The 22,860-nt window shown below is 59.6% G+C and overlaps 8 protein-coding genes across 8 annotated transcripts; all 8 read right to left on the reverse strand.

Moving 5' to 3' along the window:
* Window positions 1–451: 451 nt before the first annotated feature.
* LMXM_36_3235 (conserved hypothetical protein) lies at window positions 452–1,378 on the reverse strand (the record flags this gene model as incomplete). Its single annotated transcript, XM_003874627.1, has 1 exon — window positions 452–1,378. The coding sequence occupies one exon, from the start codon at window positions 1,376–1,378 to the stop codon at window positions 452–454; it is 927 nt and encodes a 308-aa protein (XP_003874676.1).
* Window positions 1,379–2,457: 1,079 nt separating this feature from the next.
* LMXM_36_3240 (hypothetical protein, unknown function) lies at window positions 2,458–5,019 on the reverse strand (the record flags this gene model as incomplete). The annotated part of the gene is made up of 1 exon (XM_003874628.1): window positions 2,458–5,019. The coding sequence occupies one exon, from the start codon at window positions 5,017–5,019 to the stop codon at window positions 2,458–2,460; it is 2,562 nt and encodes an 853-aa protein (XP_003874677.1).
* A 1,667-nt stretch (window positions 5,020–6,686) lies between these two features.
* LMXM_36_3250 (conserved hypothetical protein) lies at window positions 6,687–8,234 on the reverse strand (the record flags this gene model as incomplete). The annotated part of the gene is made up of 1 exon (XM_003874629.1): window positions 6,687–8,234. The coding sequence occupies one exon, from the start codon at window positions 8,232–8,234 to the stop codon at window positions 6,687–6,689; it is 1,548 nt and encodes a 515-aa protein (XP_003874678.1).
* A 725-nt stretch (window positions 8,235–8,959) lies between these two features.
* LMXM_36_3260 (conserved hypothetical protein) lies at window positions 8,960–9,544 on the reverse strand (the record flags this gene model as incomplete). Its single annotated transcript, XM_003874630.1, has 1 exon — window positions 8,960–9,544. The coding sequence occupies one exon, from the start codon at window positions 9,542–9,544 to the stop codon at window positions 8,960–8,962; it is 585 nt and encodes a 194-aa protein (XP_003874679.1).
* An 892-nt stretch (window positions 9,545–10,436) lies between these two features.
* Window positions 10,437–10,826, reverse strand: LMXM_36_3270 (putative 60S ribosomal protein L22; the record flags this gene model as incomplete). The annotated part of the gene is made up of 1 exon (XM_003874631.1): window positions 10,437–10,826. One exon carries the CDS (start codon window positions 10,824–10,826, stop codon window positions 10,437–10,439), a length of 390 nt encoding a protein of 129 aa, XP_003874680.1.
* Window positions 10,827–12,634: 1,808 nt separating this feature from the next.
* On the reverse strand, window positions 12,635–16,144 carry LMXM_36_3280 (conserved hypothetical protein; the record flags this gene model as incomplete). The annotated part of the gene is made up of 1 exon (XM_003874632.1): window positions 12,635–16,144. The coding sequence occupies one exon, from the start codon at window positions 16,142–16,144 to the stop codon at window positions 12,635–12,637; it is 3,510 nt and encodes a 1,169-aa protein (XP_003874681.1).
* Window positions 16,145–17,117: 973 nt separating this feature from the next.
* On the reverse strand, window positions 17,118–17,948 carry LMXM_36_3290 (conserved hypothetical protein; the record flags this gene model as incomplete). The annotated part of the gene is made up of 1 exon (XM_003874633.1): window positions 17,118–17,948. The coding sequence occupies one exon, from the start codon at window positions 17,946–17,948 to the stop codon at window positions 17,118–17,120; it is 831 nt and encodes a 276-aa protein (XP_003874682.1).
* Window positions 17,949–20,158: 2,210 nt separating this feature from the next.
* LMXM_36_3300 (conserved hypothetical protein) lies at window positions 20,159–22,624 on the reverse strand (the record flags this gene model as incomplete). The annotated part of the gene is made up of 1 exon (XM_003874634.1): window positions 20,159–22,624. The coding sequence occupies one exon, from the start codon at window positions 22,622–22,624 to the stop codon at window positions 20,159–20,161; it is 2,466 nt and encodes an 821-aa protein (XP_003874683.1).
* Between the last annotated feature and the right edge of the window lie 236 nt (window positions 22,625–22,860).

Consider the following 22,860-nt stretch of genomic DNA (forward strand, 5'->3'; position numbering starts at 1 on the left):
AGATGTGCGTGTGCGGCAGCAATCGCCTCGAGAAGAGCATCCAAGAAGGATATTGTTAGTTTTTCGTGGGGGGGGGAGAGTGCACTGATGGTCCGCTGTCACATGACTGCAGAAAAGATCAGCAGAACACGTGCGACTTTGCGGAGTGCGTTGACAGACAAGGAGCACTCGTCCCAGCATGCCTCCCTTCCATCTCTGGCCTACCCATACATGAGCCCGCGCACGCTTAAGAGCCTCTGCAACCCTTCGCCTCTGGCACGCCTGATCCTCTGGCGAGAAGCATGAGGGAGTCACCATCGCACCTCTGTGCGTGTTTCCGTATGTGAAGCAACCACCTCCATCAGCGGAGGTGACGTAGGCAGGGGCTCCTCCGCCACGCGCGTCACTCACTCCTCCTAGTCGATTCCTCCTCTCACACAAATGTGCACGCAGGCAGACATGAGGGCAGGCACTAGTTCTTTGCAGGTCTTATTCCCTTGTCGTCGTCGGGCTTTGGCGCCAGCGGGGGTCGCTCAGCTGCGCGTGCGCGGTCGGAAGCGAGAAGTACGAGTCCGTGCGGCTCCGTGTAGCCCATCGGGTCGTCGCGGAGGTGCTGATGGACGTCACAGAGCGACGCTCCAGCCCACTTGCGGATGAGGCGCACCTCTTCCATGTCGGTCTCGAGCAGTCTGCACTGCATCTCTACACCTTTCTTGAAGCGTCGCACATACTCCTCCGGCGGCGGTGGCATGCCTGCCTGCTGCGGGATTTGCTGTGCCTTCAGTTCCTCGATCTGCTTTAGCGTGTACGTATTAACGTCTTCGAGACAGTCGACGCAGTGCAGGCAATTGAGCGCCCTCTTGTGACTATTCTGTGCCTGAACAATGCCGATGCCCAGGGCCTTGATGCCCTGGCGCGCAATTACTGTGGTGGTAAGGCAGGCGACAAAGCTCGCCATGACAGAACCGACCGGGTGACGCCGCATCCAGCCAATGCGCTTGCGGCCGAATGACAAAAGACCGAACCCGGCAGCGGTGCCGATGGCGAGGGTGCTGTTCATGGTCATAAAGTCGTACCGCCATCGCCCGCCCTCCTTGGCGCGCACGGCACTGGTCAGAAGAGCGTAGCGCAGCATGCCATAGCTCGTCGCCATCGGCATTACCTTCTCCTCGTCGATCATCACGTACCCGCCATGGATGTCGAGCGGCACCGTTTTGCCGAGGTACCCGCTCATCATGGGCACATTCCAGTAAGTGAACTTGTGCGGCTTCAGCCCCACCGCCATCACGGCATCTGTGCTGAGGTGCTTGTAGCCAGCGGACATGTCCTCGTGGTAGAGAGAGATGTGTGTGGCGAGCTGGTGAAACTGCGCCTTGCCAATGAAGTAGAGACTGTCCATGGTTTTCACCACTGTGCTCGTGTTTGCTTCGTCGCTCCGCGTGCGTGCTGCGACCTTGAAAAGGAGGGAGGGAGGGCGGAGGAGAGGCCGAGGAATCGTTGGCATGTACACATGCATGTGTGTTATGCTGAGTCCATGGCGGAAAAGACATCCCAAATCAACGCGTGCCGGACACGGATGCTGAATGGAGGGAGAGAGGCGATAAGAGTCGCGGTGCCAGAGGTGGGGTGGGTGAAGGGTGGCAGGGCAGCAGGCACGAGCGTCCGCCCCACCCGCCAGGACTCGAAAAACATCCCCATACGGCTCTTCCGCTATCTCCCATCACCTGGGCGGTACGCCTTACATAGAGAAGATGGACTGGAGCATGAGCAATTTCGAAAATAGAGATCGCTAAACTGATGTATGTATACGTGCTCGATAGTGTCGGTCAAAAAAGGAGGGAGGGGGTTCGAAAGCATGCACATGGGCAGGCTTGAAGGATATCATCCAGTGCCGCACCCCGCGCTGCATCAGAGAACAGGGATCTGCTTGTGCCGAGGCGCTTTATCGTTTTTCTTCTCTTTTTTTCTCATAGGATACGTGTTGTTCGCACTTCTTGTGTCGCTCCTGCACCCCTCTCCCCAATGGTAACGGAGGCGCGTCGGCTCTCGCCACAGATTGGGGAAGAGGAGTAAGGGAATGACAAGCAGTCAGGCAACTCGTCGACAAGCATGCGCAAGAACAACACTTCATAGCACCACCCAGGTCACGGAGGCAGGGGGGGGGAACAAAAAAAATAGAAAAAGAAAAATGACGGCAGGAAATACGCACCAATCGAAAAGAGGCATACCTGAGAAGGGGAAGGTGTGAAGCAAAGAGAGCCATAAAGAGAGAGGCGGGGTGGGGTGGGTGGGCCGGTTGGAACGTACGTCCACGCTGCACCGCTGCCCCCCCCCCGCCGCCTCTCATCCACTAGGTGAGGTACGCAGCACCCAGAGCAAAAAGAGGATTGCGCACGCACACGAGTACCTGGGGGGCGTGACGTCTGGGCCCTGCTGGCAGCTTTACTCGTCCCTGGTCATCTAGCAGCGGCAGCAGTCTCACTGTCGACCCAGATGGCTGCACCCCAAAATAAGCAGGTTCAGGAAGAAGAAGAAGAGAATGCTGCCAAGGTAGAGGAATAGCTGCACCGTCTCCCCGGGTGGCAGCAGGCGCAGCGCGTCCGTGGCGCTGGTCACCGCCGGAGTGGGTAGGTAGCGCTGGAGCGCTACATCCCCTGGTATAACCTCGACGATACCCCATTGACCCTCCACTACCTGGTAGTTCACCAAGGTGGTCTCCATGTGGAACGACAGCGACCGCTCCCAGGTATTGCCGGCGGTGCTGTACACTGCGCTCGCGATCCGGTTGAACTCCTGGTGTGGCGTCTTCAGCGCGGTGTACACCGCATCCGTCACCTGCACGGCGGTGCTGGATGCCAGGAAAGTGCCTGCGCCGCGCCGGTCGATCAGGTACAGTGCCGTCGTCCCGTTATGCTGATTCGCCTTTAGGGTGTACGCCATCCACGCTGCGTTTATCTCGATAATGGTCGCGCGCATCACGTAGCCGTTTCTGTCGTGCTCGCTGGGGTGCACGTAGCTCACAGCGACAGACGCGTTTCCGCTGGCGCTGCTGCGGAGGTACGGCTTTGTCCAGAACCCGGTAGTGGTCGTGGTGCTGTCGATGTGCTGACTTGTGAAGAGACCATAGAAAGAGGCGCTTGATGGGCTCATCTCAATTTTGTCCTTGGCGGAGGCATTGAACACCGAACCCTCGAAGAGGATCTCCGTCTGGCTCGAGTCCGTAAAGAAGCACGTCTTGTTTGTGACGGACGTGAAGGTGCACCCGCACACGCCCCACACACGCTCGTCTTTTGCTGCGGAGCCGCCGCTGCTAGTGCGCCAGGCGGCACTAATACCAAGGCTGTCTACAGGGAGACGCCCCGTCGCCGCCTGCAGCACGAGCATCTCCATCCCGCTCCCGCCTCTCCTGGTCGACGCCGCAGGAGTCGCGAGGGTGGCTTTTGCAGCGGAGGACACCGCTGATGACCGTGCCCACGTGGACGAGTACGGCAACACGTGGGTTACGCTTTCGCTGTCCGCGTTGGAGTTTTTCGAGGACTCGCTCACGGCGCTCGCACTGCTGCTTCTTTGCTTCGTGGTGCCAGCAAGGGTGTAAGATGTGTACAAGGAGTGTAGGTGCGTGCCGAAGGCCTGCTCCATCTCACCAAGCGCCTCCACCGTTACGCTGTTCTGCTGCATATTGGCGGCTGACTCACAGTCCTGGTAGAGACCTGACGCGACAGTCGCGATGCCTTTGCTCTCCTTCACGATGACACCCAGCGTGGCAGCCACCTCCGCTACCGAGAGAACTAGCGGTGAGCTGGCAATCAGGGTCCAGTGCGACATCATCGTGAGCGACTGATAGATGAGTCCGTTCTGGTAGAAGGACCCATTTACCGCCAAGGTGCCGCCGTGCTCACTCCAAACGGATTCAGCCAAGTCCCTGATGCGACCGACCGGGGCATCGAGCACACCGTACGGGGTCGTCCAAAAGATCGACTTGTCGAAGGAGTCGTACACGAACTGCCCGCCTCTGCTGGCGTTGTGGCGGTTGTCCACGACGACGAGCTCAATGTTTGGTGTGGCCATCGCGTTCACGATCTCCATCAACAGCTCCAAGCTTACATCTATGCCGGCCATAACGGTCGCGTAGCCCTCAGCATTGAAGGCAATGGGTAGAAGGTAGCTGATCGTGCGCACAGTCTTTTGCGGAAAGATGTTGCATGCCATGTACGGCCGAGTCCACACACCCGATGTGGCCAGAGCGCTTCCCTTGGTGGCCGCTGTCGCTACTGAGAGCAGGTCAGGCATGCACTGCTCGATGTATGCTCTACTCACCAAGGGGCCGCCGTCGCCGGTGTTTGAGACCGTGTCCCACTGCCGCACCGTGCTGTCGTTGGACACGTAGAAGCATATGGAGCTGTTGGTTTCATTGGAGGCACAACCGATCTGACCCCAGCGCCTACTCGTCAAGGCCGTCGAGGCTGCCGCGGGAAAAGTGTACACGACGTAGGTCTTCATGTTGGCTATGAAGCTCAACTGGAAGTTTCTGACGAGCGAAGAAAAAGTGGTGCCAGCAGCAGTGCCGATGTCATACCCTTTCACCGAATCTCGCATGTAGGCCCAACCGATGGTCTGCGCAGCGCGCTCAAGAGCGCGCAGCTCCTCCGTGAAGGACGTGACGGCGCTGCGGATGGTATCGGTCGGCTCTAGCCCGGGATGCGCGCGCACGGCGGCGTTCACCGCCTTCACAACAACCTGCTGCGCGTACTTGAAAAAGAGGAGAATAATCGCCGTGGTGATGAAGAACCCCATCGCCTTGGGGTTGCGCACAAAATACTGGAAGAGGCCGCTGATGTAGCGGATGAACCGCATGCCGCAGTCCCACGAGGTGAGCACCACCACCTCCTCGCACTCCTCATCGGAGTAGATTGTGTTCTTCATGATCGGGTACACTTCGCCCATCCTGCGCCGACGCACCGCGGTGCTGTTGGTAGCCTTTGCTGCCGCCGCAATCTGCTTGTCATCGCGTTCGAGCGGGCCGGCCTGGACATCCTCCATCTCGCGGTCGCTGATACCGCCACACACCACCACATCAGTCACCCACCCGTTGCCCGATGTGCGCATAAACGGCGCTGCCAATGCGTTGGCTGCGGCAACGCGCCTGCCTTCGCAGCGGTGGAGGGGTACGCGAGGCACGTCGTCGGGGGTGTCCTCTTCACGCGTCGCGAACGGGATGCCTTTAGAGAACATTGATTTTCTTGTAATTTTAGTTGGAGGTTTCCAATCGTCCTTGTCTTTGTCGTTGGTCAAGACACACCCGCACGCACCAGAGGGGGGAGAGACGAGTAGCTGCGGCGCTCGGGTCAAGAGACGTTTAAGGTGACTTACTTACGCGGCAAAAAGGAAGCACCTGATCCACTCGCACGCACGCACGCACACACAGAGAGAGGGGCGGGGGGCGGGGGGCGGGGGAGGGAGAAAAGGAATACACGCAATGGTTTCTTTCAGAAGTGCTGAAACGCGCTTAGCAGGGGCTGGGGCTGGGGCTGGGACTGGGGTGAGGTGAGTCTGTGATGTCGAGACAGTAGCGCCTCCCCCCTCCCTCCTTCAGAACGAGAAGACGGCAACAAAAATAAATAAACGAGCGAGCTCTACCCCGGAGCCACACATACACACATATATACACACACAGAGAGAACAGGGGAGACACGGGGGGAGGGTGGGGGAGTGAAAGGGAGGGAAAGGGGGGTGAGGTATGCCCATTACGCACATCCACGCTTTCAATACATGCGCACAAAAAAATATGCAGAGGTCCAAGAGACGGACGTCAATGGAGATGGCGCCGTCAGCGAGGTCAAGAGTGCATACACGCTACAAGGAAAATAAAAAGCATAAAGCAAGGTGTGCGCCACCCATACAGCCACACATCGCGGGGAAAGTGATACAGGGTCGATTTAGGTAGAGACCAGGAAGGACGGGTAGGGGAACGTAGCGTGAGAGAGGGGATCTATCACTGGAAAGAAGAGAGAAGATCACGTCTAATGCATGCTAGGCCAACGTGCATTGATGCATGAGTATGTGCGTGCTTGTGTGAGGGCAGCCGAAGCAGCACAGCTAAAATTAAATGGGTGAGTAGTCGGTATGGGTGCGGTGAGGGGTGGATGAGTGGCAGAGACGGCTTCAAGTACATTATAGCGTAGGAGAGAGAGTGATGCAGGGGGATAGCCGGCGTTGTGAGGGCCATGGGCAGCGTGCTCTCCTCTTCATCGCCCACAGGAGTGTGGCCGCGAGGCGCACACCTCTCAGTGCATACGGCTCCAGCACTTGAATGCTCGTGGCACTTCTTTGTTTTTTTGCTCTTGGCGCGTTTTGACCCGCCAGGCGCTCGCACGCATCTGTTGCCATCAGCGGAAAAGAAAGGAAGCCGGCGCGTGTGTGTGTGTGTCTGTGCATCATCGACGTTGGCGACTACGCGCACCGCGCTCTCTCTCTGCTTACACTCCATAGACAGAGGAAAGCAGGAGCAGGCTTGGCACGAGGAGGGCGAAGCGTCTACACGGCCAAGGATGAAAACGTCACCGGAAAAGAAACAGGAGGCAAAGTGGTAGCGTACCCAGCGGGGATGATGATGCATCACATATATTTCTGCCACCACGTGTGCACTGGGGGGAGCGCTTGCGCGTCGTTGTGCCAGTGGAAGGGACTAAAAAGATAACGGTGATCGACTAAGGCGCCACAAGAAGAAGACGCTGCGTCTCGTAGGCAAGCTCGCGGACACGCATCGGGAGCTGTTGGTGCTGCCAGGCGAGGGCAGTCACTGTGGGACCGGCAAAGCGCAGGTAAACCCAGAAAGAGTTCCAGCGCGTCCAGTACTCCAGTACGCTGGGCGACGTGGAGGGGGGTAGGCACAGCTTCGTCGAGTACACTAGCGCGCGTACGTACTCGACGAGACCGGGCACCACCTGGCGGAAAGGCGTTCCCTCTACTACGGTACCCCTCAGACGCCAGTGTGCGACGAGGCCGCTCGATGCCGCGATTGGCGGTTTTAAAGTCAGCTTGTAGTACAGCTGATGCGTTGGCACGTCGCGTGTGGAGAGCCAATAGGCGTCGTTCGCCTCCACTGAAGTAGCACCAGCCGCTGGTTTGCTAAGCAACTGGCGTATCTTGCTGCTGATGATTCTGGCGTGCTCCATCAGCGACGGGGATACCGCACGCCCGCCGACGCTGGAAGCCTGGTCTTCATGCCGATCGACCAGTACGACAACTACATTCCCATCCAGCCAGACAGCCGCTTCGCACGGCCCGCCCGGCGGCACATGGCACCGAAACGAGGTACAGGCAATCGGTGCGTAGAGGACTAGGTAGTACTTGAGGGACTGCACCACGACACGAGGCAGCCGACTGTCCGCCATCACTACGTGCAGCGATGGCAGATGAAAGACACAGCAGTGTACACTGTCACGGCCCAGCGACGACGGTGCGTCACAATCAGGCCCGGCTGTACATCCGCTCACAGGCCGCCACAAAATGTGCCGCACCACCTCTTCGACGCGTCCCAGTTGCAAAGAGGGGAGTTCGCGGTCGCTTACGAAGCGCAGCGGGAGCCCAAATGACGCTTCGGCGGAGAGGTAGTGGGCCCAGTCCTGTGCTGACATGGCAGCGCCTGGCCGACCCATTTGTTCCGTTGCACCATCACGCGCCTTGCACTGCGCTGCCAAAACGCTGGAGATAAAGGTGGCGCATCTGGTAAAAAAAGACCGCAGCGCCGGACGCGCCGCCGTGTCGGAGGAGAGCGCCTTGTCTGCTGTCGGTGTCGAGAGGGTTGAACTGCCGGAGCCAGTGGGTGGGCCTTCTTTTCTGCCCTCTTCGATATTCGGTAAGGTGAGCTGCAACAGCGTGTCTGCGCTGTACAGCAGCTCAAACAAGGCACAGCTGAGCTGTAGTAGGTGGTGAGTGGTGAGCGCAGCCTCGTTGCCGCCACGCACGTGCGCACTCACCCACAGGTCTTCCGCTGGGCTCATCAGGCAGACGCTGCTGCGCTGCTTTCGGATCGTCTGGTGCCAGCTGCAGTGTACCCCAAACCGAGGTGCGAGGGAGCTGATGGCGATGCAGAAGCCTACTTGGTTCATCTGCAAGTTGAGGTGCGTGTCAGATGGAAAGTAGAAGAGGATGTTGTCCGCCCCGTGCTCCTCCTTATCAGCGCAGAGGAGTGGGCAGTAAACGGCGAGGCTGATGAGCGGTGCGCCGACATCCGATGACGTCGTGAGGGCCATCGGAGAGGCGGACGGTGCGCGGTCGAGGCAGCGGGGCGCCGAGAGATGAGTAGGCAAGCGCAGTCAACTAGAAGAGAAAGAAAAGTAAGCGTTTGCTGCCTATAAAGCTGTGCTGGTACTTGAAGGCACGGAGATGCATCTACTTCTATAGTTGCGCGATATGTCAGCTTCCTTCCCGCATGTGTACGTCATGCGGTGTACCAGTTGTGCATCCACACACGGTCACAGACACTCGCAAGCACCGCGCGAAGTGGCATTGGTGGCGGGTGAGGTGAGGGCGCAAGTGAACAAAGGGCAGCAGTACAAAGAGGGAATGCATAAAGTGAGATGATCGGAAAGAGCGCATCGTGGCTGTCCCAACGAAAACAACGAGTGATGCACGAGGGCCGTGGCCCTCCTTCCACCACACACACACACACGCCATGCGCATCGGAGCGCGCACCGACTCAAGAGAGACAGAGAGCAAGGCTACAGCAAAGAGCGGCACACCAGCGCAAAAGGCGCATACCTTCACGCACTCGTCGCACAAGAGGCACCGCCGTCCGTCTCCTCCCCCTCCTCCTCTTCCTCCTCCGCCTCCCTTCTACCTCTGCGTAACTGCGATCGACTCTTGGAGACACGAAAACTTACCTCCACCGCAACACCGAGAAGAGAAATTGCAAGAACAGCGACACTGCAACAACATGACGCGTCTCTTCACGAGCAGCACTGCCATTCAGTACAAATCACTTCTGCGCCGCCGAACCAAGGTCGTACTCTTTCCACGCGTCCATCCACGCCTGCGTTGTGCGCGGACCTTCTCCCTGCAGCGCCTCGGAGCGGCCGGTGCATAGCATACGCTCGACACACTCCTTCAGCTGCCGTCTCGCCGCCGGGTGCGCCACTTTCGGATCCTCTGGGCGCGTCGCGTAGGCCTCCTCCGGCACCTGAGCCGTCATCGGCGGTGGCGGCGGTGCCACACGCGAGGCGCAGAGCTCCATCACAGCGCGAAATGCCAGGGGCTCATACTGAGCCAGCTGCTGCTGGGTGTGGGGCAGCAGCATCAAATTCTGCCGAGCCAGGTCATTGCGGAGGTGCTGCCACCCACTGCCGTGCTCGTGAGCGGCGCTATCGACGTTTTTGCGCACAATGGCGCGCTCCCAGTGGGCCTTGTGCTCCACACGGTAGCGGGTCTGAGTGCGCATAAGGAAGGTAATGCGCTTCAACCCGACCTTGCGCTCCAGCCGTGCACGACCGCGCAGCATGCCCCGCAGCCGGTCCAGCTCCGCTGTGGCGCGGTAGTACAGCGAGACACCCGTGGAGCGCAGCATTGCCAAATAATGCGAAGCGAGGAATGTGGCTTACCTTCACACGCATGCAGTCATGGAGAGAGAGATGACGAGACAGCAGAGTATGCGCAGAGGAGGCTGCACAGCATTACATAGGGCTCACTACGTGACTTCTTTAGCGCCCATAGAATGCCAGCATATGGGGAGGGGTAACAGACGGAGATGAAGAGGCGAGAGGGGTTCCACGGCGATGCAACACAGCTGAGTATTAAAGTAGCGAGAGGAAGCGCACTGCTCGCTCGAAATGCAATATGTGTGGGTGGTGGTAGCGGCTGAGCACCACACTCCGTTTTTGTATGCCTTGCGCAGCTGGTCCTGATGAGGACTGGAAAGGGAGGTAGTCGACATACGCACTTTTCTCACCCTTCCTCGCCGTAACTCTCTCCTCCACCCGTAGGAATGCCTTTGCTGACGAAGGGACGTGCACACCACACAGGTGTTGCTCTCGTAGCACCGCGCACTTTGATAAGCATCGCACGAGCTGCTAGTTCCCCATCCCTCTTTTCGGGGGGGGGGCGTCGCTTTCGTGTTTGGGTTTTCTTTTTTATTCTTTTTTTTTCGTCGGTAGAGATGCTCGGCCACGCGAGCCGGAGAGGGTATGGGAAGGAGGAAGATGTGTGGGATCGGCTACGGCCCCCTCCCCTCCTCCCTCCCACCCGTCTCGTCCTCGGTGGCCGTCACACCCCGCCACGGAAATGATAGAACGAGCAAGACAAAAATCAATGCAAAGAAGAGAACGAGAGCGAGCGTGTGCCTGTAGCTTTCCATGCCCAGTGGCGCGTTGCGGGTGTGCACATGAGTGGGTGTGAGCCTGTGCGAGGCTCACACCCACCTTCAGCACGTACACATCGAGTCTGCCCCGCAGGTCGTGGTCTTATTCCTCCTGGTCCTGGATGTTGAAGTACTTGAGCTGGTACGTCTCCTTGCCGGTGGCGAGGATGCGGATCCAGTCGCGCAGGTCCTTCTTCTTGAGGAACTTCTTCGTGAGGTACTTGAAATACTTCTTGCGGTACGCCATCGTGGTGCTGATGGTCAGAACATTGTCGTTCATCGACAGACGGACCTTATCAGACAGCTTGCCCTTACGCCCGTTCAGCTTCGTGTTGTCCTGGAAGAACTGCTCGAAGTTGCCAAGCACATCTTCGCTGAAGATGCCATCGGCGGCCGGGATGCTGCAGTCGATCTTGAAGACCTTCTTGCCCTTGGCCAGTTGCTTCTGGCGGACGTAGCTGCGGGAGCCAACCTTAGCGCGAACGGCGACCATCTTTGCAAAAGAAGCGGCGGGGGGGGGGGCTGAACGACGGAGCTGATGCGTCTGCGGAAACGTGAAAGCGCACGCTGCTGTCGGCGTGATGGGCAGCACGGGTGAGCAGCGGTGTGTGAGTGTGTGTGTGACGGAAAAGAGAGGGATAGGGAGGGAGAGAGGGAGGACAAAAATACATAGTCGGAACCAGCAGGCGAGTGAAGTTGTGCGTAAGATAAGGGGAGGGAAGAGGAGAAGCGCAGCACCACGCGTGCGAGGAGCGGTAGGACGAAGCGTGCCCTTGCCGTCCACCAAACCCTCGTGAAGAGCAAAGGAGACGCTGACTCGACAGCGGTGTGCGCGTGGTTGTAGTCGAGGTTCACTTTCCCTAAGCAATCTCCCCGATCGCACACACGCATGCACACATATGCAGAAAAAAAGAAAATGCGTAGCCACCTCGTGGTGCTAGTCTTCATCATCGACTCCTCTCTCAGTTGAACTTGGCTGCGGTAGGAACGTGTTTTTGGTGCAGCTGGAGCTTCGTCGCGTTGGTGCGGTCGTTTCTTTCCGCCTTTCCTTTTCTGTGTGTGTGTGCCCCTTGCTTTACGCACGCGCTCGAAACGCTACATGGACAACGGTCCATCGGCATCCCATTCTTCATGTCACCCATGCCAACCAAGACAGACGCCGGCATGCGCACATGCACACACACGCCACCGCTATCCAGTCGACCATACGTGCAGTGGGACAGGGGCTGCACGGAGGCGGCCACTGCAGTCGGCAGTTTCGCTCTAATGCGCCGCCAACGTTTGAGCGTGCGTGCCTGTGTGTTACCGCGTTCTGCCTCAGCAACCGGTGTGATAACGTGCCCCCCTTCCACAACGAAAAAAAACACGAGGCGAGGCAACACCACCACAACGCGTAGGCGAGAGAGCTCAGAAAAAAAAAACACCGCAGCGTGTCCACTCTCTGCCATTCAAGCCGAGCTCAACTGCAGTCGAGCCCCCCCCCCGGTCTGTCACAGGTCCCTATCGTGTGGTGCAAAGCAGATCTAGACACGCCTCTCAGCATTGCGTCGACCCAGTCATCTGAGAGCACTCCCCCCTGCCTCACACTCTGCCCACCCTAGAGCGCGCAGGTCGCCGCACAGCCGCTCCCATTATGTCGGTCGCCACCTGATGCACCCCTCCCTCGGGGTGGCTCAGGCTCTCCGTACCAGCAGGCAGTGTGAGGGCCGGGTGACATACACACTCGAGTCACGCTGACACGCTGCCCATCATATGAATGGCACAAGCGTGTGCATTGTTGCAGGTCCCTCCGACACACCACCATCAACAGCCTCCGCACCGCCATCCGTAGCGATGCATCGCTCTGACCTCCCGCCATGTCGAAGGTGCTTGACCCTGTCATCACCAGAAGTGGTTCGGCATTGGCAGTGGATAAGGAGGGGCTGCCTGGCCTCCCCACATGGCGAAAATACACGGAGCCCTGTGATGCCACACGGTGAGGTGCTCCTAGTCACGAGGAATCAGAGAGAGAGAGCGAAGAAAAAAAAGGCCAAACAGCAACAAAGGTATGTGAGAAACAGACCGACTCGGTAGCGAGTCTGGCGGCGGAGGGATGGAGACAGCGGTGCCCCACAATGTAAAAACAGGCCAAGCACCGAACAAGACGATGCACGCGGGCACCGTCACGCCAAGGCATCCACACAGCAAAACAAACCGCAAGCGAGAGCAAGCGAATCTACGCTAGCGAGATTACTGCACTACTGAAGGCGGACAGAAGTGTACCCCTCCCCCCGGACAACAGTTCACTTAGACGGCATCTTCTCACGCACTATCAGCAGCCTCGTCGGCGTCCTCGGGCAAAATAAGCGCGTCACCTTCATCGCCAGCAGAGCCGTCAGCCCCCCGCTCCGCGACCCCACTCAACAGCTGGTTGAGGAACACCTCCAGGTCCTTGTCCACGGAGTTGCTGCCGCTGTCGGCACCCTTGCGTCCGCGAAGCAGGCCAGAGGGGTTCGGGTTGTGCCCAGGCTGAATGAACCAGCGGTAATAATCGTCATCGTAGATCTTCTCCTGCTGCGTCGCAATCTCGGTCTTGTTGTCGAGCTTGCCTTCGACGGCCTTCTTGCGCAGCTGACGAGCCCACGACTCAACGCCGCGCTCCGCATCGCGCAGCTTAGCAAAGAAGCGCTCCTCCAGCAGCGCATTCGACTCCTCACCAGTGAAGCCATCGACAGCGGCCTTTGACGGCCAGTAGTTACGCTGTCCACGATTAGCTTCGTCATACACGGCCTTCTCCGCCTTCTTGTACTGCTGCTCAAAGTACTCCTTGGATCCAGCGGTGAAGCCGTCGCGGCGCCACGAAGACGGCGTATCCTCCCATGGGTGACGGGCCATCTCGTAAAAGTTCACGTTCGTCGGCACGTGCGCGTCGCCACGCAGCGGCGGCACCTTGGCATTGCCGTCCTTGTCCACCTCGCCAAGATGGGTGACTACCTCAAAGCCGCCGGCATCCTCAATCATACCAGCCAGCCGATCCGCCTTGCTGGCATGCACAACGACGTTGAACTCCACCGCGCCGTCTTTCTCGAAGTCGAGCGGGGTTGCGAGGGGCGCAAGAGACTCGGCGGTCACCTCCTGTACTGTGCGCGGAGACCAGCGTGGTCGTAGCTGAAACGTGTGTCCATCGAGCTGGACGTTGCGCTCAAAGACCATCTCGTAGTCCGGCAGCGGACGAGTGGGCAGATGCACCTTGTGCACGTAGCGTGCCCGCTCCTCCTTGACGACGTCCCACTCCTCGGGCGACTTGTCCACGTGCTGGCCCACCTGATAGAAGTCGGGCCGCTTCAGCAGGCGTGTCGCATAGCGGTACTCCGTAGCCAACGTGTCGGCGAGCGAGCGCACCGCCTCGGCGGAGCCGTCGCCCCGCACCTCCTGCAGCAACTGCAGCGTCGCCTTGAGGGCGTACGGCGACTGCAGTAGAAGCTGATGCTTCACGGCGTAGGCCCATTCCGACAGATGCAGGGAGTTGCGCTTTACGAGAAAGTAGATCGGCGGGTACCGCAACTGCGCGCTCGGGTCCTCGAAGCCAGGGTCGCTGTGCAGCACGTCGACCAGCTCCTCGTCGTTGCGGATCGGGCAGGTGTCGAGGGTTGGCAGGTACCAACAGAGGTCGACATCGCGATCAGCGGGCATGTCCATGGCTTGCAGAACGGCTCGCTTCAGGCGGTCCACCGAGGCTGTGTGCACCAGCTCATTATTGTCGCCTACGCCGGCACCCTTCTCGGCAGCGGCGGCCGCCGCGTCGCTGGCAGGGTCGATCGTGAAGTCAAAGTCCACCAGCGTCCCCTCGCACCCCTCTAGTCGGGCATACACGTGGCGACGGTGTGGGGCGCTCTTCATGTTGCTGTACGCCACGTACTCGCGCTCGCGCTGTTTCTGCCACGCCTGCACCTTCTGCCGATCGCGGTGCGCCACGATGTTCACCTTACCCCGGCGCTCCAGCACATAGGAGGTGAAGATCTCCGCGGCTTGCCGCACTTCCACCGCCTCCTCCGGAGGCGTCGCATCCCACGGCGACAAGGTGTAGCGCAGCCGTGACGCACCCAGCTTTTCTACTCCTTCGGCCACGCTTGCAAGCGTGTACGGGGTGGCGTAGGAGGGATCGTGGGTGTTGTGGCGGTCCGTGAGTGGCAGCTTCTCCATCGCGCTGAGGGTCTTCAGGATCTCTTCGATGGAGGGCTGGTCGGCGAACGCGTCCTCGACCCAGCGGGCACGAATCGGCGTCATAGCGCAGCGCTCCATCGCGCTTGTGTGCCAGCGGTCCTTCATCTGGAAGCACCTCTCGAGCAGGTGCCCTAGCTGCCACGCCACAGCGTCATTGTGCATGTGCTCTGTGCTGTCGAACCAGTCTTTGATGTGGTAAGGCATGTCCGGCAGCGATGTAAAGAGGTCCGACCAACCCAGCCGCAGCGCGTCGCCGGCGAAGAGGGACGTGCCGGTGAGCATCACGAACTCTGCCAGCCCAGGGTATTTGAGGGACGTCTCTGGACGCGCCAGCAGCCGCGTCATCCCGCTGTACGGAGTGAGCCCCACGCTCGGGCCGTCAACGACAAACTCGCTGGCATCTTGCAGTCCAGCGTACTTCGCCGCCAGCGCCAGCCCGCATCCTGTGCCGCGGCACCTGCCGTTGACGAGCGTCATGAGAGCGCGCGGGCTCGTGTAGGCGCGCCAGATGACCGCCGCGTTTTCGCGCAGAACTGAATCGGCGCGCTCCTCGTAGCGCTCCGCATCTCGGAGCAGCTCCTGCACCTTGGCCTCCACTTTCTTGCTCCCCGACGCGGCCGACTTGGTCAGCTCCGCGGCCTCTTTTCGGTGCAGCTGTGCCATGGTGAGGTCGAAGCCGATGCTCTTTAGATCGGCGCCCCCGCAGAAGAAGTCTGTCAGCCCCGACTGGGCGGAGGTGAGGACTGTCAGCTTGGAGTAGAGCCCATTCGTGGCTCTGTCGACCTCGCGATTCAGCTCCTTGGCAAGGGTCGCCGAGAGAGTTTGATGGCGCTTCGGGTCGTTGATGAAGATCGTGTTGGAAAAGCGCCCGTTATTCCCGGTGAGGGTGCGGCTGCTGTTAAGCGGCCGCGACATCGCCTGCATCATCTTGCGGTCCATCTCGCCCTTGAACGGGGCGTTGATACCCGGTACGCGGCCATGCGTGGGGCCGCACGTTTCGGTCTTGAAGTAGGCCATCTCCTGTGTGTCCGTGTGGGTCACCATCGGCCCGAGCAGGCTGTTGGAGGGTATGACATTCAGCTTGATGTCGCCCTCGCCAGGGCGGCGCTTGGAGAACATCTTGTTCCAGTGTTCCGGGTGCGAGAAGAGCTTCTTGTTCGGATCGAAGCTGGTCGAGATATCGGGGTGCGACCCCATCGTCGGATCCTGACCAGCGAACCAGGCGCTCACGTCTCCCTCTGCGCGCGTCGGCTGCAGCGAGTCGTCGAAGTCGAAAGCGACGCGTTGGTGCCGGTGCGGCAGACGCGCCTGCCCTTGCTCCTTGCCCCAGTGCATGTAGTCAATGAAGTCCTTGTTGACGCGAAAACGCTGGTGCGTGTTGTAATGGGTCAAGAACTGCACGCCGGACTGTCGGTTGGGGTGATTGGCGTACCGCTGGTAGAAGCGGAACTCGATGGGGGTGCCGAGCGGGCGATACTCACGCACATCGAGGGTCTTTAGTGTGCGACGTTGTTGGCTGTCTGCTGGAGAAGGCGTCGACGACAGCGTCGACGGCCCCGCCGGGCCGACGGCGAGTGATGGGGTAGCACAGACGCGGCGACGCAGCATCACCGAGAGAGAGCGACGACGCTAAGACGTGGTCAAGAGCCGCGGGCAAAAGCAACGACGGGGAGCAGCAGCTCACTAAGAGCCTCAACAACGCCGCAGACGCGGATACACGAACGTGACAGAGGCACTGGCCCGCTACCACGCGCGAGGGACACGTCACGGCGGCTTCAACGCAAAACCGTGTCGTGATGGTCCGTCCCCGGTGCTGAAGGTGCTACTCGACTGCACAACGACGATCGCGTGATCCCATCCGGAGTTCTCCGCGGGACGGGGCAGCGAGAGGTGCCACCAAGAAAAAGGGGCGAAAGGGAGGGGGGTGGAGTGGCAGAAGAAAAAATAGAAGGAGCGAGAAGATGGCGGCAGAGGGTGTGGGAGGGGAAGGAAGGGAAGCAGCGCGACAGTCTCTTTTCTCCGCGGAGTGGGTGGTCGACCTGTCGTGCTTACCTCCCATTCTCTATGCTCACCGTTGATTCCATCTCTGTTTTCATGGGTGACGATGCGCACAGCGCCGCCATCCGATGCGGCACCCCTCTCACCCACCCCACGCTGTCTCGAATGCATCTTTGGACGTGTGAGGGCACACGTGTGAGCGAGTGTGTGTGTGTGTGTGTGTGTGTGTATCGGTGGGTGGGTGCTGAAGAATCTCTTGCTGAGCATTTCACTGCTTTTTTTTCAAGTTTGGGAGTGGCTTACTCTAGTTGATGTGAGTAGTAGTAGTAGTAGTGTGTGTGTGTGTGTGCCCGCCTATGCGAGCGATGGAGCAGCATGCGCGGTAACACGAGAAAAAAAACGATGCGCCACAAGTGGGCCCACAGCGACGACAAACACACGTTAAGAGAAACACAACCCCTCCTGGCACCGATGCAGACGCGCGCGCACGCACAGACAAATACGGACGCAGCGGCGCAGAAAAAAAAAGCGGCTCAGCGCAGGCACACATAAACAATGTGCTTGTGAGTTCGTGGGCCATGGCTCAGCCTGTCGGCCCCACCGGCAAGTTTTCAAAGGCGTTGTTGAACATGTTCCACTCGCGATTCATGAAGACACACAGCTCAATGTTCTTTTCGTCTCGCAGCACGTACTCCTTGTCAAACAGGTGCAACTGCTCAAACCCCATGAGCAGTGCCGAGTGAGTGATGGCCGGAAGCTGGTTGTACAGCGGGCCGGCCTGCAAGCCATCCGAGAGGGGCACCATGCGCAGCGTGTCACCCTCGCTGACGACGTACTCGTGTAGCACGTTTCGGTACGCCCGAGAGAGCTCTATCGCCGCCTCACGCTCTGACCAAATGCCCTCACGAAAGTCGGGAGCCAATACGTGAATCACGTGCTTCTCGCCCGCTTCGCTGTCCTTGAGCCCGTACTGATGATGCTTTGCATCGCCCACCTTGCTCATGGCCATGACTACATCGTTCGGAAACGCCTTGGTGAGGCCTACCCACTTGTAGATGGCACCCGACGTCCCCGTCGCGCCAGCGGCGGAGGTGAAGATGTGCATGAGATCGCAAGGATCGGTGATTACCATTGTGTCGTCCGGCTTCGGCCCTTCCTGCCGCAGAGACCCCTGCAGCGTCATCTGCGTGCCCATAACGCCATACGGGCGAATCTTGATTTTGCGGACAAACTGCTCTTGCGGGGAGACGTAGCTCATACGGCGGTAGACCATGTCCGCCGCTGCCGCCATCACGGTCAGCCCGAGACCGACACGGATCCACGGGAACGGCTTTCGGTAGTTGGTGCCGAAGAGATGGCGCGGGGCGCGTTTGCGCCCATCCCGCGTCACCTGACCCTCCAGATACGAAACCATCTAGCGTGGCCCAGATGCAGGTGACGGGGTGCGAGCCACAGAAGAGAGAAAGCGAAAAGGGCTTGTATGTGTGTGTGTGGCGAAGGTCAAGAGAGCGGTGCGAGTAAACCTTGTGGTTGCGCACAAACGCAAAGGAGTAGACGAAGGGAAGTGGGGGGAGGGAGGGGACGGGGATGAGGCAGATGGGATGCAGGGCTAGAGAGCTACAATAGGCGATATGATCAAGGGCTGTGAGGGGAAGGAAGGGGCGTGAAACTGCCTGGTCGCACCTTATGCGCCACACGATGAAAGGCAGACAGTAGAGGGAAGAGAGTCTGAGCGTGCTCACGTCAGTGCACCGTGAATGCGGTCCAAGATAATGAAGGCGGCATGACACCACAGAGGTACTGCGTTTCCCTGTTTCAGCATTTCACACGTCCCATTAGCCGCAGAGAGAGAGAGCGACACGAGCGCTACGATGGATGCGGGAAGAGGGGGAGAAAAACGGACGGAGGTGAGCGGCATGAGAGACGCAACACGACTTACTCAGCCATTGCAGAACACACGTGAGCAGAAGAGGAAGTGGAAAAAAACCGCAGCGAAAGAGTTCGTCGAAAGGAAAAGCCTGAGCTGAGCAACGCGGAGATGAGGAGATATGCCTGAATGGGTGGTAGGGCATTTCGTAATGAACGGTAAGGCGGCAGAGGGAGAGAAGATGAAAGGGGCGGGGGGGGGGGAAGGGAGACACACGGTGCAGCGTTTCGCAACAACGAAACAACGCCGAACGCCCCCTTCCGTCTAAGTGCTCTGTCGAGGTCCTTGTTCACAACCACGGGGAGTTGCCACCCCAGCCGTGCCGCGGCCCGAACTGGCCACCGCTGGGGCCGCCAAACGGTTCACCGGGGCCGCCCTGCGGAGGCAGGAAGAGGTCGTTGTCAGGCTCCCCTGGTAGGTTTGGTGCTCCTTGCCCCCATCTGCCGCCGACGCCAAAACCGCCCCGGCCGCGGCCTGGTGGCATCTGGCCAGGAAATATAGGATCAAACCGGGCGTACCCGTCGGCCGAGGCAAGGTCACGCTGACCCTCCTCCAGACCATGAAGGGGGGCGTACGGCATCCCTGGTCCGCGGAAGTTGCGTTCATTCATCAACATGCCTCCGTTTCCACTGAGGCTGCCACCGGGAACCAGGTCCGCGTCACCGTACCGTTGCCCTTCCGGACGCATATGGACATTCGCAAATGAGGACGTCGGCGCAGAAGCGGGTGCGACGCGCTGCACTTCACCTGGCAGTTCTGAGGGGTCTGATGCATCTCTCTCTGCCAGACGCTGCCGACTGGCACGATCTTCCTCCATGATCACGGTATGGGAGAAACGGATCGAGGAGGGCTACTAGAGAGGAGTTTTCGGGTGTGTGCGTATGTGCGTCGATAGCGAAGCGGTTTCTCAAGCGGTGAGGATAGAAAAAAAACGTGACGAGGATGATGTGGCAACGTGTGCGCCGCACGCGGAAAAGGGAAGGACGAGAAGTGGAAGAAGGGGGTGGGGAAGGTGAATGCTCCCTCATGCTACTCGCAGATGCACCAAACAGATAGGCGCGAAGCAAGAGAGAGAGCAACTCCTCCAGCGCTGTTGCACCCCTCTTTCTCCTCTTCGTGCTCAGGTATGTGCATCCATCTCTCCACTTCCTCTGAAGACTTTGCGGAGGCCATGAAGGGGAGGGGGAGGTGGATGCCTAAGCCGTCTCCGTCTGAATAAAAAAAACGGAGACCTGCGCCATTTCCTTGCCCTCAATCTCATCACCTGGATACGGGGAAGGCGGCTTACACTCCATCACTTGCACGTCACCGGCCTCTGACAGCAGGCGAGAATAATAATCGAAAAGAAAATAATGCGGGGGAAGGAGATCGCGATATGCACGCACACACACGCACACGCGCGCAAGAGTGCCTACAAAAAAATGATAAATAAACGTGCATCACAATACATGTTGGGAGAGACTAAATTACATGGTCGAAAAGGATAGAAAACGGTATACACACACACACACCTGCGCACAACATATCAACGTACCACCAAGACGGAAAAAGTTGAAGATCAATCGATTCAACCTTACCTCACACGGTCGATGGCCTAATATAATCTCGAGGAAGAGAGGTCGTCCTTGCTGCCGTGCCTACGACGAAGAAATACGCCGTCCAGTGGCCTGCATAACATTGCACGCGCACCACTCTGCTCACCGCCATGTCTCCTGAGACGATCTATCTATCTCTTGCTTCAAGGTGTCCCGCCCGGCCCGCAACTCGTCGCGAGCGCGCATCACCTTTTCGCAAATGAGTTCACGGTGTCGCATGACCGCGTTAGCGGCCTTGCGCTTTTCCAAAAGGTCAACGACGGTGTAGAGCTTATTGAACTCGGCGAGGCGCTGCAGCTGCAGCACGGCGTACGTCTTGACCTCCTCCTCCTCCCAGTTCGCCTCGCGGCGCCACATAAATTCCGTCAGCTGGCGCGACTGCCTTTCGCGGTGATGCTCCTCGCTTTGACGATGCTTATCCTCGACGGTCGCCTTGAACCGCTCCTCCTTCGCCAGCGCCTGGGAGCGAATTTCGTTGCTGCGCTCGTGGTGCGCCGCCACTGCGACCGCCCGCTGCGCCGCCTCTTCGTGCCGGCGGGCCTGAAACTCGCGCAGGCGCTCCTCGGCGTACTGCTGACGCTGCAGGGCCTCCCGCCGCGCCGCTTCTTCTGCCTCCTCCGAGCGAAGCCTTGCTTCCTCTCGCACATACGCGGCTCGTTGCTGCTTCTCCATAAGCAAGCGGCGCTCTTCTGCGAGTCGCGCCTCGCGTGCCAAGCGCAGATGCTCCAGCTTCGCTGCCTTCTCCCGCCGTTTCTGCTCTTCCGCGGCAAACTTCTCTTCGAGTACCGCCGTGCTGCGCTCCAACCGGCGAAGCCGCTCAGCCTCTTGCTCCTCGCGCCGCTGCTGCATTGCCTGCAACTGCCTCTCGCGCGCAGCCATACGCTCAGCGTTGCAGGCCTCTGCCTTGTTGAGGCGAGCTTGCAGCTGCTGCTTGTACGCCTCTTCCCGGCGCTGCCGTTCGGCTCGGTGCGCCTCTAGGCGGGCCTGCTGCAGTCGGCGACGCTCCTGCTCCTCAAGTGCCTTTTGCCGTCGCAGCTCTCCTGCCTCCGCCTCCGCCTGTAGTTTCAGCTGCACCGAGGCTTCCTGACGCTCCTGCAGTTCTTTGGCCTGCTGGATCTGGCGCATCATGCGAATCTTGTTGGTCTCGAACACTTGCCGCTGTCGCTCCTGCAGCTGCTGCACCGCCGTTGCCAAGGACTGCTGCTCCTCCCCCAGCGCCACATCTGCCAGCATGTCAGCCTCGCACAGACGACGGTACCAAACGACGAGTTCATTTAAAGGGACACGTGCGCAGAGCACCGAGTAGCTATCCTGCAGGGTGCAATGCAGGGTATCGCGTTGGGCCTGAACATACGCACGACGGTGCTCATGCACCTCTGCCTGCACTGCAGCCATTTCCTGCGTTGCTCGTCCGAGCGTGCTCAACGCGGGAGCAGAAGCGTGACTGCCTCTCAGGTCCCAGTCCTTTGGCGTGGCGCCGTTCTCCAGGAAAGCGATCACGGAGCGTGGTGAGTTGATGCAGATCTTTGGCGATGTCCCATTGTCCTTGAAGTGGTTCACGATGGTGGTGAGGTGACGTGGCACCGCCTGCCCGCTCCGCAGCCACCCGAGGTCAAAGGAGGACAGATCGAGATGGAGGGAGCTGGCGTACTGCGGTGGTGGGTCGAGCAGCACACGCAGCACACGCGCCGTCGATTCCGCGGTAGGTGGCCCATGTGCGGCGAACGGAGTGCGAAGTCTGCGTGGAGTGGTGGGGGCCGTGGCAGGCGAGGTCGCTCGCTCAGGCTGAGCTCGCGGACGTGACTTTGGCCTCGCTGCTCGGGCAGAAGCGGCGGGTGACGTGCCGGTTCTCTTTCCGATGCGTGTGAGATCCTGCTGCGGCTTCGAGGAAGGGGCGGTGCGTGCGCGCGGATGACTCATAGGTGTGGTGGCCCCCGCGGACTTCGGATGCGAGCGTTCTGAGGGCGGTCGAGGCATGTATGCAGGTGCAGCCTCGACCACGCCTGCATCCGAGGTGCGCGGTCCGTCGGCTCCGACAGGGGTGAGTCGAGCACCTTCTTCACTCGCTGCCGGAGTCGCTGTAGCGGCGGTTGTGGGCGTGCCGGCTGCAGTAGACGGGCGCAAGGGGGACGGGGTACCCTTTTGCTGGGGCTCCTCATCTGCCAGCGCAATCTGCGACGGCTGCGGCGAGATGGACTTTCGCGCAGTCGGCGTCGGACTCTCCTTTCCAGCGGCTTGGGCTACCCTCGCGCTGGCACCGCGGTGTCCTTTGCGAAGTGCCTGTGCTTTTTTACCCTCACGGGCTCGCTCGTACTCCACTTCTGCTGCGGTGGGGTCTAAGAGAGACGGCACCGTTCGATCAAAGTCTGGTGGAACGTCCTTGAGCCCAATCGTGTTAGTTGTCTCTGCATCTCCCAAGTGATGGCGGCGCAGCTCAGGCTCATACTTTTCGTACTCGCTGAGGTACTTCTGCCGGCTCTTCTCATCTGGAGCGATGCGTGGGATGTTCGGCAGTGTTATGCCCCCATAGCAGGTGAGCCTCTGCGAGACTTCTCTGGCACGAGACATGGCGAATGTTGAGATAGACTAGAGGAAGAGAGAAAAAAGGAGAGAGTTTTGCGAGTACACGGCAGCGGCGTCACCTTTACTCGGGGCTGTGTCCGCTGAGACGGTTATAGAAGGCGTGTCGTCGTCACCCCTTCCCTCTCCTTCCCAAGTGACGCCGTGTTCTACTGTGCGCACGCGCTTCCGCCTAAACGTTCACGACGCCGTTCTCCCACGGTTACGTTCCTGAGGGCTAACAC

Source organism: Leishmania mexicana, chromosome 20 (genome assembly GCF_000234665.1).
Source record: "Leishmania mexicana MHOM/GT/2001/U1103 complete genome, chromosome 20".
Taxonomy (NCBI): Eukaryota; Euglenozoa; class Kinetoplastea; order Trypanosomatida; family Trypanosomatidae; genus Leishmania; species Leishmania mexicana.